The sequence below is a fragment of the Budorcas taxicolor genome, chromosome 11, assembly GCF_023091745.1.
Source record: "Budorcas taxicolor isolate Tak-1 chromosome 11, Takin1.1, whole genome shotgun sequence".
NCBI lineage: Eukaryota > Metazoa > Chordata > Mammalia > Artiodactyla > Bovidae > Budorcas > Budorcas taxicolor.
This window is the reverse complement of record NC_068920.1, coordinates 97492287-97509844: the sequence shown is the minus strand read 5'-3', so window position 1 is coordinate 97509844 and position 17558 is coordinate 97492287. Positions and strand designations below refer to the sequence as shown.

Below are 17558 nucleotides of genomic sequence, written 5' to 3'. Positions count from 1 at the left end.
AGACTACTAGATTCTCATATCTGTTTCTGCATTCAGTCTGTTAAGTTAATAATGTGCCATCTATGTAGCCTCTGGAAAGTTCCACTGTACCCTTATGAGAGAATGAGAGTGAAAACAGCAAGTACTGTCTTAGTATCATTATGAAAATAGTTTTGACCTGATGAACTCCCCAGAAGGCTTTCAGAGACCCACAGATGTCTCTGGATCATGCTTCAATTATTGTTATTCAAAGGATTGCAGGAGGACGTTTTAAAGTTTGAATTTTAATATTTATTTCAAATGATGTAGAGATATATACTAATTATATGCAAGTAATCATTCATGTGGAAGTATTTAAAAACTCAGCAGGATTTTGGTAACATATCTGGATGGAAACATTTCTCTAAAGTAACTAATGATCAACTTTTGTAGCAGTTTGCCTCCTCTGTATTTTTACTATCTTGTATTTTGAAGTTAGCTTTTAACCTTAAATTCATTGCAGACAGTTATGTTAAGAGATTTACTTATTTTAAAATGTCCTGAATATTTTTTACAATCTTAGTAGTGAACATTATATATAAAAACTTGTATGTATGCATGTGTTTTTATATTTGTATAGAAGTGTATACTTTAAAAATACTTCTTAATCTTGGTTTTAAAAAAAAGACTTTATATATCACATTAAAAAAAAACTTAAGGTATAATATTTATACCAGAAAATTCACACTTTTAGCAGTCTGTCTCCTTAACCACTCGGCTTCCTCGTCCCACAAAAAGTCATACTTTTAAAGTACAGAAGTAATTGGGTTTTTTTTGTAAATTCATCGGATTGCACAACCGAAGCATTATCAATTTGAAAATAGAGAATAATATTTTAAATATTAGTATGTGTTTATATTTAGAACATGAATTTGCTTTCGGATGCTCGTTCTGCAAGAATGTATCGAGATGAATTAGATGCACTTCGGGAGAAGGCCGTCAGAGTTGATAAGCTTGAAAGTGAAGTCAGCAGATATAAAGAGAGACTACATGATATTGAATTTTATAAGGCAAGAGTTGAGGTATGTTGCATAATTTAAACAATTCACAATTTTTTCTTTAAAAGTTACGATTTTTCAAAATGCATTTAAAATGCATTTTAATAAATGTAAAGAACTCTTGAAAACATTGAGCAAACTCATTGAGCAAACTCATGTTTGCTCAATACCATCAGGTGCTTATTTTATGATAGATCAGCATATTGTTTAGACTTGTAAAAAGGAATTTTTGGACGCTATTCATTGGAGGTTTTATTTCATTCCTTTGTTTAATTAGCATTACAGGTAGGGAAGACTTTGAAGTTAAAATAAAGTATATATGCCTCTCCTAATTTTGAACTCATGCCTAGAAGTGAATGCTTCTGATTGCTGCTCAACTCAGAATACTAAATTAGGATCAGTGAAAGCAAAATCAGTATCTGTCTTCCTCTTCTCCTTCTCTCTCTTCCTTCACCTCCCCAATGCCATTTGTCTCTTTATATGAACAAGTTAGAAGAAAACCAGTTTTTCTTATTTAATGGTTGCAATTCTGTGTTACATAAAGTTGAGTTTGATAGCAATAATTTGGAAATCTTGCTTCTTGCATTCTTTTTTCCTTTCTCAATGATTTCTTCTTTGTCTGTAAATAGAGGAGATTTTCATCAGTTTCAGTATGGGGATAACAAAGAAGGAGTTTGCAATATCAAGTGAAAACATTGTAAGAGAAAGTTAAAACTTAGCCTGAATGTTACCAGAAAATAGACCCAATAGAGTGCAAGGATAAGCTGCTTGTTAATTCTTTTATACTTTTTTAAATGGGTGCGTGTGTGGGACTATTCAGGGGTCCTCATGTGTGCCATTGTTTTAGTATACTTTTGCTTGACCAGCTTATAAACGGCAGGCATATAACTTAGCAATATAGATTTGTGAACATGTCTTCAAAACATACATAGTAATTTTAAGATGTTTATGTAAAGTATTTTTTGATAAAGCCTTCATTTATGATTTACTTGAATATTGATTGTAGTCTTGGTATTTTACTCAAAACCCCAAACTCTTCACTTTCAAGTAGAGAGAAACTTAAATATATTTTATTAAATAAATTAAGCCCCAATTCTATGTAGATTTGCATCTTAAAAATCTAGACTACTTATACTGAGTTCCTTATCCTTGTGACTTAAGAATTTAAATATACCCTGACAATTTCATGTAAAATTATAGTAGACTCATCCTAATATAGGTGCTGAGTATTTGTTTACATAATTTTTTAATTAATTTATTTTTTATTGAAGGATAATTGCTTTACAGAATTTTGCTGTTTTCTGTCAAACCTCAACATGAATCAGCCATAGGTACACATATATCCACTCCCTTTTGAAACTTCCTCCCATCTCCCTCCCCTGTTTACATAATAATTTAAATTCTGGGAAATAAAATGAAACCAACTATATTTGTTCCTCAGTACCTTTAATCTTGCATAGACCTGTTGATAAAGGTAGCTTAATGTCTTATTTTTTAACAAAGAATATGTTTCAGAACTTTAAAAATTATCATATTAACATTTGTGACCAATAAAGCCTCCTTGAAATTTTTATAGGAATTAAAAGAAGACAATCAAGTTTTATTGGAAACAAAAACCATGTTGGAAGACCAATTAGAAGGAACTCGAGCTCGTTCTGATAAATTGCATGAATTAGAAAAAGAGAATTTACAACTGAAGGCTAAACTGCATGATATGGAAATGGTAAGTGTATAAGGTAGATCCATTACATAGCTTCTAAGTAAAAATTCTAAGATTCATCTGATTTCCCTATAGTGATAAGGATGGCTAGTGTTCTTAAGGTCTTAACAGAAAAGTGAGAACTAAATAAATTAGATGCTCCTGATTTTATGTAAGTTCAGGAGTAGAAGAAATTTCTGCCTTTCTTACAAAGGGGTATTATTTATTAATTTTTCTACTTCTTTTGAGAAAACCCTAATAAGCTATTGTGTAAACATTTTTTAGACTATAGAAATACAACTATTGCTAAAATTTAGCATTGGATCAGAAGTCATTTGTTATGTGACTAGAACAATATAATGACTGTGAAGAAGTGTTTTCAGTGTCCCCAAAAATCACTTTAAAAGGAGGTCAGACAACTGATCAGTTTAAGGACCAGCAGTAATAAATATAATTGATTATTATAAAGAGCTTCAAATTGTGAAAATTTTAAGGAACTCAAAATTTAACTTATATAGTTTCTGATAATTGAAATTTATAAAGTAATACAATATTAGCTTGAAATTGTACTGTTTCTTAGCTTTCTTTTCTCTCCCTACTCTGCCAATAAAAAAGGAACGTGATATGGATAGAAAAAAGATTGAAGAATTAATGGAAGAAAATATGACTTTGGAAATGGCACAGAAGCAAAGTATGGACGAATCATTACATCTTGGCTGGGAACTGGAACAAATATCTAGAACTAGTGAACTTTCTGAAGGTATTTCTGATACTGTTTTATTTAAATGGATAAATGAATAAATGACATTGTATATATGCTTACATTTCTGGATATTTTCTTACTGTTCTTTATTTTCCTTGACCAGAAATGTCTCAAAAGACCAGATATCTCCCTAGATAGGATTTCACAGAAGAATATATTAATTTCCACAATTCTGGGTTCGATCCTTATCTCTGTGTCTCTTACAGCTCAACTTTGAGTGCAGTAACAGATTTGATCCATTGTTTAGGCACTATTTCATGTTAATATCCCAAGAAATGGGGGTATCGGTTTATTAATGTATTTTGAGAGATATAATCATCTACTAAATAGAACAGAAAAGTCATATTTACTGGTCAACCTGTTCTTTGACTGTAGGCAAACCTAAATAGGACATCAGAATGTAATGGGAATATTCTTTGGTGAATATGTAACCAGAATAAAGCAATTTAAGGATCTTTACAGTTACTTTCATCCATGTGTCATTGCCATTTTAGGATTATACCTACCAGTTGTTCAAGCCCACTTATACTTGGGAGGTAATAAAAGACCTCAGATAAATATTTAACTTTTGGCTCTATGTCTCTGCCTCCACATTAACTTGTCCTCTTTATTAAAGCTAGACACATACATACAATGTGGCCTTTTGTGTTAAAACTTTGAGTTTGCTAATATTGATATACTTTATTGAAATTATACCCCAGTCACATTTGTTTCAATTAGACTGGTTCCCCAATTTCTCAGTAAACCAGTATTTACATTATTATACCTGTTTTATTGTATCAGGCTCTGAGAGCTTATAGCCTGGTGCTAAAAAATGGTAATTTCTGCAGATGAATTGTCATATTTATACTATTAGGCTTTTCCTAATTTTACACTTGGGAACCTAATTCCAAGTCTGGGACCTCATGTAAATTGACTTCATAGTAAGTCATGATACTCAGCCAATGAACTTGCCAAGAGGTGTTACATAAAACATTTGTGGAACTTTTTAATTGTATTCCATGTGAATTGAGTTACAAAGAAAACAATTCAGATTTAAATGTTTTCTACTGCACTCAATATGCCAGCAAATTTGGAAAACTCAGCAGTGGCCACAAGACTGGAAAAGGTCCGTTTTCATTCCAACCCCAAAGAAAGGCAATGCCAAAGATTGCTCAAACTACCGCACAATTGCACTCATCTCACACGCTAGTAAAGTAACGCTCAAAATTGTCCAAGCCAGGCTTCAGCAGTATGTGAACTGTGAACTTCCAGATGTTGTAGCTGGTTTTAGAAAAGGCAGAGGAACCAGAGATCAAATTGCCAACATCCGCTGGATCATGGGAAAAGCAAGAGAGTTCTAGAAAAACATCTATTTCTTCTTTATTGACTATGCCAAAGTCTTTGACTGTGTGGATCACAAGAATCTGAGGCAAGTTCTTCAAGAGATGGGAATAACAGACCACCTAACCTGCCTCTTGAGAAACCTGTATGCACGTCAGGAAGCAACAATTAGAACTGGACATGGAACAACAGATTGGTTCCAAATAGGAAAAAGAATTGAAAGAGACACATGTACCCCAGTGTTCATCGCAGCACTGTTTATAATAGCCAGGACATGGAAACAACCTAGATGTCCATCAGCAGATGAATGGATAAGAAAGCTGTGGTACATATACACAGTGGAGTATTACTCAGCCATTAAAAAGAATATATTTGAATCAGTTCTAATGAGATGGATGAAACTGGAGCCGATTATACAGAGTGAAGTAAGCCAGAAAGAAAAACACCAATACAGTATACTAATGCATATATATGGAATTTAGAAAGATGGTAAGGATAACCCTGTATGCGAGACAGCAAAAGAGACACAGATGTAAAGAACAGTCTTTTGGACTGTGAGGGAGAGGGAGAGGGTGGGATGATTTGGGGGAATGGCATTGAAACATGTATACTATCATGTAAGAAATGAATCGCCAGTCTATGTTCGATACAGGATGCTTGGGGCTGGTGCACGGGGATGATCCAGAGAGATGATATGAGGTGGGAGGTGGGAGGGGGGTTCAGAATTGGGAACTCATGTACACCCGTGGCGGATTCATGTCAGTGTATGGCAAAACCAATACAGTATTGTAAAATAAAGTAAAAATAAAAATAAAATTAAAAAAAGTACGTCAAGGCTTTATATTGTCATCCTGCTTATTTAACTTATATACAGAGTACATCATAAGAAACTCTGGGTTGAAGGAAGTACAAGCTGGAATCAAAATTGCCAGGAGAAAATCAATAACCTCAGATATGCAGATGATACCACCCTTTTGGCAGAAAGTGAAGAAAAACTAAAGTGCCTCATGATGAAAGTGAAAGAGGAGAGTGAAAAAGTTGGCTTAAAGCTCAACATTCAGAAAACGAAGATCATGGCATCTGGTCCCATCACTTCATGACAAATAGATGGGGAAACAGTGGCTGACTATTTTTCTGGGCTCCAAAATCACTGTAGATGGTGATTGCAGCCATGAAATTAAAAGATGCTTACTCCTTGGAAGGAAAGTTATGACCAACCTAGACAGCATATTAAAAAGCAGAGACATTATTTTGTCCTCAAAGGTCTGTCTAGTCAAGGCTGTGGTTTTTCCAGTGGTCATGTGCGGATGTGAGAGTTGGACTGTGAAGAAAGCTGAGCGCTGAAGAATTGATGCTTTTGAACTGTGGTGTTGGAGAATACTCTTGAGAGTCCCTTGGACTGCAAGGAGATCCAACCAGTCCATCCTAACGGAGATCAGTCCTAGGTGTTAATTGGTAGGACTGATGCTGAAGCTGAAACTCCAATACTTGGCCATCTGATGCAAAGAGCTGACTCATTTGAAAAGATCCTGATGTTGGGAAAGATTGAGGGCAGGAGGAGAAGGGGACGACAGAGGATGAGATGGCTGGATGGCATTACCGACTCAATGGACATGGGTTTGGGTGGACTCCAGGAGTTGGTGATGGACAGGGAGGCTTGACGTGGTTCAGTTCACGGGGTTGCAAAGAGTCAGACACGACTGAGTGACTGAACTTAACTATTCAAGTAGTTAAAATTACACTGTTGGGAGTTTTCTCAGCTGTTAGGTGGGGACAGTAATAGTAAGGACTATCTGGTGGGGCTGTTGTGAGAGTTGAATTTGTTAATGAAACTCTTTAGAACACCTTGTAAATAGCATTTGAGTGTTTTATTATTATTATTATTATATCACTTGTTTTGCTGCAGTCATAGAACAGAATATTAGTATAGTGTAGTCTTTTTAACTGTACAAGGAACTTTCTAGAAAATTTGTTGAACGTGAAAAATGTAAAGAAGGAAATCAAAGTCACTAATAATTTCTTGCCTTTTACGTTTCACAAAATTTGCTTCTAGAATTTTTCTATACATACATTTATTTTATATATTATCATCAGTGTGTATGTACAGTCAGGGTTCCTTTTTTCATCCAAAATATAACATAGACATTCTCCCATGTTAAAAATGTGTTGTATGCATCCTTTTTATTCTTTGTAGGATGGCTTGAAGTTTCTTTGAAGCACCTAGTATTGAAAGTTTTGTTAAGGCATATCATGTTTTGTAGCCTGATCTTGTTTAATTGAAATCAGTTTTACTTAAGACATGGACAACTAATAAAATTTATGAAGTCATTGACTATCTATGATACCAGCTTTTAATAGAAGATTAACAGTGTGCTGACTAGAACAAAAACTTGAAATAAGAATTGAGGCTTTCTTAATCTTAGGAGATATTTTACTCTACCTGATTTTTACAAAAAAAGAATGTATGACTTGTGGGGATACATGGTTTGTGTGTGTGTGTGTGTGTGTGTTTGATTTTCATGATGGAGGATTTCAAACATATACAAAGTAGACAGACCTAGAAATGCCCTCCTGTATTTCTGTTCATTTCCTTTCCTGAAATCTAGGATTTCAAAATAAATTCTAAGTGTCATATTTCATTTGTGAATCCTAATATTTTTATATCTTCAAAATATTTAATGAGTCTGTTATACAGTTATTAGAAAATAATTATTTTTGGCTTACTGGAAAACATTTCCAGATGTTTTAAACTGAGTTTTCTTATTTTAAAAAATATAATTCCAAAAGCTGCTTAGAAAGATGATTTCCATTGGCAAAATGGACTGGTTGTTGCTCTTTATACTTAATTAACTAGATTCTGCATTTAGAGAAAGACTTTTTTTTGAAGTGACCTGTGTATAGTACTGTCTTGCCTTTCTCAGAATCAGATTGGGATTTTTTTTCCCCCTTCAAACTGTTTTCCCTTTTTTAATCTTTGAAGATGTGGCATAGAATATGCTTTAAACTTGTTATTTGAGTCACACAGTAACTCTGTTAGATACACAGGATAGTAACTATATTTTGTCCAAGTAAGCTAAGATTCATTGAGGTTAAAGTTGCTTTCTCACGGAATTAGGACTAAAAGTCTAGTGACTTCAGTCTAAATTTTGTACTTTTTTTCCCACTAGAATGCTTGTGGATACGTGCACGTGTGTGTGCTAAGTCGCTTCAGTTGTGTCTGACTCTTTGCAACCCTATGGACTGTAGCCAGGCTCCTCTGTTCATGGGATTCTCCAGGCAAAAATACTGGAGTGGGTTGCCATTTCCTTCTCCAGGGTGTCTTCCCGACCCAGGGATCGAACCTTCATCTCCTGTGTCTCCTGCATTGCAGGCAGGTTCTTTACCACTGAGCCACCAGGAAAGCCCCCACTTCTGAATGCATTAGAATTTAAAGATTTACCTGTATTTATCTCTGTTTTTTTATTGTGTCTATCTTGTATAACTTTATTAAAGTTAAGGATCAGATGATTTAGTGTATTTACACTAAGTATTTTAAATAGTGAAGAGTAAGCATAGTTTTACCAGTGTCATATTTTTCAATATTACAGCACCACAAAAATCCTTGGGCCATGAGGTGAATGAATTGACATCAAGTAGATTGTTGAAGTTGGAGATGGAAAATCAGAGTTTGACAAAAACTGTAGAAGAGCTTCGGAGTACTATGGATTCTGCTGAAGGCACCACCTCCAAAATCCTGAAAATTGAAAAAGAAAATCAAAGATTAAGTAAGAAGGTATAAAAATTAATGTTTAATATAATGTAAAAAAGGTATATGTAAAAGTAAATAGTGTTTAGATAGAACATTTATTTTCCAACTTTTATTATACCTCAATATTATTTTAACTTATTATATAGATTTCAAACTTATATAAATATGAAGTGAATGTACTCTTAGACTCATTCAAGTTCAACAGTTATTATCTTACAACTAATCTTACTTCTACCCTTGATACTGTCTGTGCAACCACCAGATAATTTTGAAGTAAGTCCTAGACATGGTAATGTCTTACCAATAAATATCTCAGTTATAAATTTCTAAAAAGTAAGGAATTTTTAAAAAGAACAGTTATGATATCACACTTAAAAAATTATAGCTTTTGATCAGCATTTCAGTTTCTCAAATCTATTATGATTTTAAAAATTTTTTTTCTATTTTTGAATATAAGTATATTCAAATATTTTTAAAATATAAATCCAAATAAGATTGGTATGTTCAATCAGTTGATGTGTCCCTTAAGTCTTTTTTAGTCTATAGATTTACTCTTCTTTCCTAGTAGTTTTTCTGTTGAAGAAAGTGATGTTTGTAGTCATAGAAAATCATTGGTTTAGATCCCTTTATTAATCAGAGGGTACAAAATCCTGATAGTATATCATCCATTCTTAATTTGGTAGCTAGAGTGTTTCTGTAAGGAAAATTTCTTTTTTTAAAAAAATGCTGGGTTAAAAAATAAACCACTGTTAGTTACTCTGAGGAACAACTCTTAGGGTGGGTAAAGTGGGATGAATGTTTGATTCTTGTCCTTTATTTACTGGTTTCCTAGTAATAAATTGGTTCTCTCATATCCTCCTGAGATAATTATTGAGTTTGTTGTGGTGTCATGATAAACTCACAGATTTAAAAATATTTCACGTATTTTAATACACTGCATTTTTCTTACCCTCCCAACTCTTTTAAGCTGCTACCTGAATCCTTATGACATGACCTGAGCATTCCTGGAGAGCTTTCTTGCTCTCTGCTGTGACTATCCTCTGAAACATTTCCTGCTTCAGACCTGGACACAGCCATTTCTCTAAAAAGCCCTTCTTTCTTTTAGTCGACAGTGGTATTTAGAGGCCACAGTTCAGGGATTATGAAACCTGAATTTAAGTAGACTTTGAAAAGAAATAACAAGCTTACCTTATTTTATTGCATAGTACTTTATTGCACGTCACAGATAATTGCTGTTGTTGTTGTTTACAACTTGAAAGTTTGAGGCAACCCTGCTTCAAACAAGTCTCTCAGCACTATTTTTCTAATAGCGTTTGCTTACTTCATGTGTCTGTGTCGCATTTTGGTGATTCTCACAATTTTTCAAACTCTTTCATTGTTATTGTATTTGTTATGGTGATCTCTGTCAGTGATCTTTGATGTTAGTATTTTAATTGTGTTGGGGTGGCATAGACTGCACCCATATAAGACAGTGAACTTAATCAAGTGATGTGGTGTTCCAGCTTCTCCACTGACTGGTGATTTCCCCATCTCTCTCCCTCTCCTTGTACCTCCCTATTCCGAGACACAACAATATTGAAATTAGGCAACTAATAACCCTAGAGTGGCCTGTATGTGTTCAAGTGAAAGGAGTAGTTGCACATCTCTCACTCTCACAATCGAGTCACAAGCTAGAAATGATTAAAAATAGTGAGGAAGGAGTGTTAAGCTGAGATAGACTGAAAGGTAGGCCTCCTACACCAGTCAGCCAAGATGTGCATGCAAAGAAGTTCTTGAATTAAAAGTACTTTCAGTGAACTTTGAATGATAGGAAAATGAAAGAGCATTGTTGCTGATATGGAGAAAGTCTTAGTGGTCTGGATAGAAGACATGCCAGCCACAGCATTCCTTTAAGCCAAAGCCTAATCTAGAGCAAGGCCCTCTCTTCAGTTCTGTGAAGGCTGAGAGAGGTGAGGAAGCCTCAGAAGAAAACTCTTAACCTTTTAGAGGTTGGTTTGTGAGGTTGAAGGAGAGATGTTTCCATAACATAAAAGTACAACACGTACTAAGGTAGAAGCTGTATTTAGTTTTCCAGAAGATATAATTAATTACGGTGACTACACTAAACTAGATTTTTAGTGTAGACAAACGACTTTCTATTGGAACAAGATTCCATCTAGGACTTTCAAAGCTGGAAGAGTTTAATTAATGCCTAGGTTCAAAGCTTCAAAGGACAGGTTTCTTCCCTGGCAGTCCCAGTGGCTAAGACTCCACACTCCCAGTGAAGGGGGCCTAGGCTTGATCCCTGGTCAGGGAACTGGATCCCACATGCCACAACTAAAGATCCTGCATGCCACAACTAAGACCTGGCACAGCCAAATAAATATATATTTTTTTTCTTTAAAGGACAGGCTGACTTTCTTGTTAGAGGCTAATGAAGCTGGTGAGTTGAAGTCAGTGGTCATTTACAGTATCAAAAATCGTAGGGCCCTTAAGAATTCTGCTTAATGTGTTCTCTCTGTACTTACTTTCCCTATACTCTCTTGATGGAACAACAAAGCCTGGATGACAACGTATCTGTTTACAGTATGGTTTATTGACTATTCTAGGCCCACTTGTGAGGTCTACTGCTCAAACAAAAATTTCTTTCAAAATATGTCTGCTCATTGACAGTGCACCTGATCCCCAGGAGCTCTGTTAGAGACTTAGGATTGAGATTCATGTTGTTCCATGCTTACTAACACAATATCCATTCTGTGGCCCATAGATTAAAGAGTAAATTGACTTTGAAGTCTTACTCTTTATTTTGTAAGGCTATAGCTGCCATCAAAAGTGATTCCTCTGATGGGTCTGGGCAAAGTCAATTGAAAACCTTCTGGAAAGAACTTACCGGTCTAGATGCCATTAAAAACATTCGTGATTCATGGGAAGAGGTAAAAATAACAATGGTAACAGGGGTTTGGAAGAAGTTGATTCTACCCCTCATGGATGACTTAGAGGCTTCAGTGGAGGAAGTAATTGCAGATGTGGAGAAATTAGCAAGAGAACCAGAACTAGAAATGGAGCCTGAAAATGTGATTGATTTGTTGCAATCTCATGATACAGCTATAATGGATTAGGAGTTACTTCTTGTGCATGAGTAAAGTAAGTTTCTTGAGACGGAGTCTACTGTTGAAGATGTTGTGAAGTTGGTTGAAATATCAACAGAGGACTTAAATATTACATAAAGTTGACAAAACAGTGGCTGTGTTTAAGAGAAGTGACTCCAATTTTGAAAAAACAAGTTTTTGTAGCCTTGCATACAACAGAGAAATTGTTCATGAAAGGAAGAGTCAACTGACAGAGCAGACTTTATTGTTTTACTTTAAGAAATTACATAGCCATCCCAACCTTCAGCAGCCACTACCCTGATCAGTCAGCAGCCATCAGCATCTAGGCAAGACACTCCCCCAGCAAGAAGATTAAAACTTGCTGAAAGCTCGGGTGATGGTTAACTTTTTTTAGCAGTGAAGTATTTTTTAAGGAAGATATGTACATTGGTTGTTTTAGACGTAATGGTATGGCACACTTAATAGACTACAGTGTGGGGTAAACATAGCTTTTAGAATAGTCATTTGACTCGTTTAATTGTGATACTTACTTTATTGCAGTGGTCTTGATCCAAACTTGCAATATCTCTGAGATACTCTATTTTCCTGTTGTGGGACAGTTAGACCAAGTAATTTATTTGTGCATAGCTTTCTACCTACACAAACACATACACACAGTATACATAAATAGAAATCGTATTATAAAGATGTACATGATATTTTTATCATGAATACCCTCCATCATGTATACCCTTCAAAATGTGCTTTCACTTTTGTTTCCAGTTCTTGGTCACTGGAAAATATACTGTAATAAATATTCTTCTACATGTGTCAGCTATGTCTAGTTTTTCCTTTGGATTCTCTGTTTCTAGATTTGATTATGAAAATCTGCCTAGTTTTTAGACCAATAGCTTTGAATAGGTAGGTATTCATCACAGTAACCTTCAGCACTTGTTGAGATACGGATTGCTGAGCCCCATGCCCAGAGTTTCTAATGTGGTAGGGCTTGGGTGGGATAAGAATTCTCATTTCCAAGAAGTTCCTAGGTGAGACTCATCCTGCTATTGTGGAACCATGCCATGAGAATCACTGCCTTAGATAATGCAGATAGACACTTTGATTTTCTTGAAAGATTTTTTCTCTTTTAAAATATTCTTTGCATCATCTTTAATTCATTGACCAAATAAGCATTTCACAATAAATTAGTGTTAAAACAGAAGTGGCCATTTAGAACTTGGAATGGTTTTATTTTTGCCACCACTATAAATCTGGAATTTTTATTTTGAAATTAACTTTAAAGTCTAATTAGTAAATTAGTGATTCCAGCAATTTTTGATTAATTCTTCGTATGTCTTTTGTAAACTGAATGTTTCATTTGAATTCCATTAATATAGCAAATGAGTTTAATTAAATAAATGCTGTCCATATATTTCAGTATATAATGTGAGAACCAGATTAGTTGTTAATAGCTTAAAGGTTCCTGATTGTGTAAACTTAATGTGAATTATTGAATAAGATTTGTGACTTTATGCTTTTGAGATATTAATATCATTTCTTAGAGTTTCTTACTGTTGTTACAAGGATTTAGGTAATATTTAAATGTGAAGTGGAATATTTTATATGTCTAAATCTTTTTTTCTTTTGGTTATCTGGTTTGAATATGTTACATAATAATGGGGAAATCACTAGTATAGCATATTTTGAAGTTGAATTTGCTTTTTCATGCTCGTTAACCTCATACTTTGCTAGAGTTTTGCTCAAATCTTTTTTTCTCTACTAGTCTCCCTTTTTTCTCTTTTTAATCCAAATTCCTTCCTGTCTCATTTTCTCATCTTTTCCTTCTTGTGCACTAAATTCCTTGACTAATTAAATTTCCATTTTACAAATCCATTCAAGTCAAGAGAGTTTTTTTTCAGTATGTTTTGTGTATTCTTCCTGTGGCATGTGTGCATGTATGCAGTTGTATTTGTGTTTGTGTTTAGAAGTGGAAATTTGCCTTCAAAGATGCAGAGGACAAGAAAGATAATCATGTCTGTATTTTAGATAGCTGCTAAAATTTCCTTGAAATACTACTTGAATTTTTCTATGAAATTCTTAAACTTCACTATTCTAAAACTGTCTTCTACCCTTTATTCAGTGATTAGCTTTTGTTTTTACATGGTTCCACTATTTTGAAATACTAATGATATATTGTTTTGTGATTTCATTTTCACCAGGTTGAAATCCTTGAAAATGAGATTATTCAAGAAAAGCAAAGTCTTCAAAATTGTCAGAATTTAAGCAAGGATCTAATGAAGGAAAAAGCTCAGCTTGAAAAAACTATCGAAACCCTTCGAGAAAATTCAGAGAGACAGGTTCATAAATTTTTTTATTAAGCAACAGATCTTAAAACTTATTAACAACAGTTATTTTAAAGTTTGTGCCAGTAAAATTTTTGTAATAACATTAAATGAAATATTTTAGAACTTTTTAGGTTTTAAAGTAACTATAGTTTTACCTCATTTTCTATCCCATGCATTTTTGAAAAGTTGAAGAGAAAACTTAGAATTTTTTAAATTGTCAGTGTGCTTAATAGTTGTCTGATAGAAAATTTCGTGGTACCTGTGCCTGAATTGCTTTCCAAGTGTCAGTGGAATGAGACTGCAGATATTGAAGGCCCTGAATGAAATTGGGATGAAGTGCAGCTCTACTCTGATCCCACTGAAGTGGTGGCAGCAACTGTTCTGTATATTTTCATACTTGCTCTCAAGTTTTATTGGTCATTTACATGTTATGCTTGAAGAAACTGACAATCAAATAGATTAAATAACTGGCTGTTTTAAAATTTCTAGTTTTTAGAAGTAAAATTATTTGTATTATCGAGCTATAGTCCTCAAAGTTGAAAGTGTTAGTTGCTCAGTTATGTCCAACTCTTTGTGACCCTGTGGTCTGTAGGCTGCCAGGTTCCTCTGTCCATGGGATTTTCCAGGCAAGAATACTGGAGTGGGTTGCCGTCTACTTCTCCAGGGGATCTTCCCAACCCAGGGATTGAACCATGTCTCCTGCATTGCAGGGGAGACTCTTTACCATCTGAACCACCAGGGTTAGTCCTTAGGACACCTGTAAAAATATGCATTTCCATAGAGCGATGGAACAAAAATTCTAGAGCTAAGCATGAATCTCTATTTTTACAAGTTTCTCGGAATTGATTGTTAACACACTGTATTTTAAGAACCATTACCATTATAGTAGACCATACTATAAATTGGATGTTTTCATTTTTAAATGTACCAGGAATATGGTTATTTTGATGTTTCCAAATTAGAATTCTTTTAGGAAATGAATATACACAAATACATACACACACACATAGATATACATATCTACGCATATAATAGAGCAAATACTGTATTTACTGAGGTCTTCCTGTATATATGCATTGTGAAATTTCTTGAATGAATGTAAAAGCATGTATGTTTAAGAAGATATGTGTATACATTTCATCTAGACTCATATATGAATTTGAAACATATCACCACTATATAATCTGAAGATCATTTTGGTTAATATTCATCTCTCTTAACCGTTCCTGTACATTTTGGACTCCCTAAAGATATGAAATTTAAAGACCTGGCAGTACATGTACATGGTGATCTCTCAGTAAATATTTGTCAGAATTAAAATTAAAATAGACAATTTTAGCACCTTTTTATGATCTGATTTCCCTGCTAGTTTTTGGAGGAAGAAAACTATGTAATTTTTAAATATTTAGTTCATGTTCCATTAAGTTTTAAATTTTCTCCTTTTTTTTTTTTCTTACTAAATTAGATTAAAATATTAGAACAGGAAAATGAACATCTGAATCAAACCGTGTCCTCCTTAAGGCAGCGCTCCCAGATAAGTGCTGAAGCAAGGGTGAAAGACATTGAAAAAGAAAACAAAATTCTCCATGAATCTATCAAAGAAACAAGTAGCAAGCTAAGCAAGATTGAATTTGAGAAAAGGCAAATCAGAAAAGAATTGGAACATTATAAAGAAAAAGGAGAAAGAGCAGAAGAACTTGAAAATGAGTTGCATCATCTTGAAAAAGAAAATGAACTGTTACAGAAAAAGATAACCAATTTAAAAATTACTTGTGAAAAAATTGAGGCCTTAGAACAAGAAAATTCAGAGTTAGAAAGAGAAAATAGGAAGTTTAAAAAAACATTGGATAGCTTTAAAAACCTCACTTTTCAGTTAGAATCCCTGGAAAAAGAGAATTCCCAGCTTGATGAGGAGAACTTAGAACTTCGAAGGAGTGTGGAATCTTTGAAGTGTGCAAGCATGAAGATGGCTCAGCTACAGCTAGAGAATAAAGAACTGGAAAGTGAAAAAGAACAACTTAAGAAAGGTTTAGAGCTCATGAAAGCATCTTTCAAGAAAACAGAACGCTTAGAAGTTAGTTATCAGGGTTTAGATACAGAAAATCAAAGGCTACAGAAAGCTCTTGAAAACAGCAATAAAAAAATCCAACAATTGGAAAGTGAACTACAGGACTTAGAGATGGAAAATCAAACATTGCAGAAAAATCTAGAAGAGTTAAAAATATCTAGCAAAAGACTAGAACAGCTGGAAAAAGAAAATAAATCATTAGAGCAAGAGACTTCTCAACTGGAAAAGGATAAAAAACAACTGGAGAAGGAAAATAAGAGACTCCGGCAACAAGCAGAAATAAAAGATACCACATTAGAAGAAAATAATGTGAAAATTGGAAATTTGGAAAAAGAAAACAAAACCCTTTTCAAAGAGATTGGTATTTATAAAGAATCCTGCATTCGTCTGAAAGAATTAGAGAAAGAAAATAAAGAGCTTGTGAAAAGAGCAACTATTGATATAAAAACTTTGGTTACATTACGAGAGGTAAGTTAATTACTTAAATTTCACACAAATTTTTAAATCTTTTTAACTTAGAACTTCTTTAAGCTTTATTATGGTAATTTGTATAATCTATTTATGGTTCAAAGTAGAAATTTAGAATTAAAAATTTTCCAAGTTTCCAACTTGTGTTAAATTAAGAAGTGAATGCAATTTGTATTTTTTAAGAAATTATACTAATAAGTTATCCATTTAGTATCTGACTTATTTCTTATAATTTTGCACTTTTGTTTCAAAGTAGTATTAAAATATATGATCAAAACTTACTGAATGTGATAATTACTAGTTATTGAATACTGGCTATGTGCCAAATACTGGATAATTTTTACAACCAATCCTTTATTTCTGTTACCTCCATTAGGTTAGAAAACTGGGGTTCAGAGACATTAAGTAACTTATTTAAGAACAAAATGGTAGGTTTGGATTTCTGGATTCACATCTAGATCTTTCAAATTTCAAAGTCCCTTGGATTTTGACTGAGAGAATATAAGCAAGAGAATGCAAATCTGTTCAACACCGAACAATTGGTAGTTGGTTGGATCGGTGTATCATGAAGGATTCTAAAATTTATAGGAGTAGATTGGCAATAAATGGTTGGTGTAGCTCAGAAGAGAGCAAATAATGTTTATTTGCTATCCGTATGCTCTACTATATATGATAACCTTTTAAGTTCAATTTAAAAAAAAATTTGCATTCTGGCAGATGCTTGCACTGGGAAATCTGCCTTTCTGCTAAAGAGATGTTGAAAAGGGATCATTATTATCCTTTTTCTTTTTCCGTTCTGTTGTTCTACAATCTCACACACATAAACAATAGGTTCCTGGTCCCCAGATCTCTAAGAATTCCCCCTAGTTATTGAGATCAATGTCAGGCCTCCCACTGGGAGAGGGGTGCTTGTGATGGGAGAATATATGTTGTATCCAGCATATATTCATGAAAGAAATACGCACTAGAGTTCTAGTTCACTATGAAAAGTTAATGGATATATGTTGTTTCCCCCACACTTTTCAAACCTAAGGTGTGTAATCACAAGTATAAGTTTCTCCTT

General features: G+C 33.9%; 1 protein-coding gene across 1 annotated transcript in view; it reads left to right on the top strand.

Annotated features, from left to right (window-relative positions):
• CCDC88A (coiled-coil domain containing 88A) overlaps window positions 1–17558 on the top strand; it is a 114397-nt gene that overhangs the window by 58079 nt on the left and 38760 nt on the right. The window contains exons 10-15 of the mRNA XM_052648821.1: window positions 882–1040; window positions 2593–2739; window positions 3331–3475; window positions 8389–8573; window positions 13834–13971; window positions 15425–16495. Of these exons, the coding sequence (XP_052504781.1) occupies window positions 882–1040; window positions 2593–2739; window positions 3331–3475; window positions 8389–8573; window positions 13834–13971; window positions 15425–16495 (1845 nt within the window). The remainder of the gene's footprint in view (window positions 1–881; window positions 1041–2592; window positions 2740–3330; window positions 3476–8388; window positions 8574–13833; window positions 13972–15424; window positions 16496–17558) is intronic.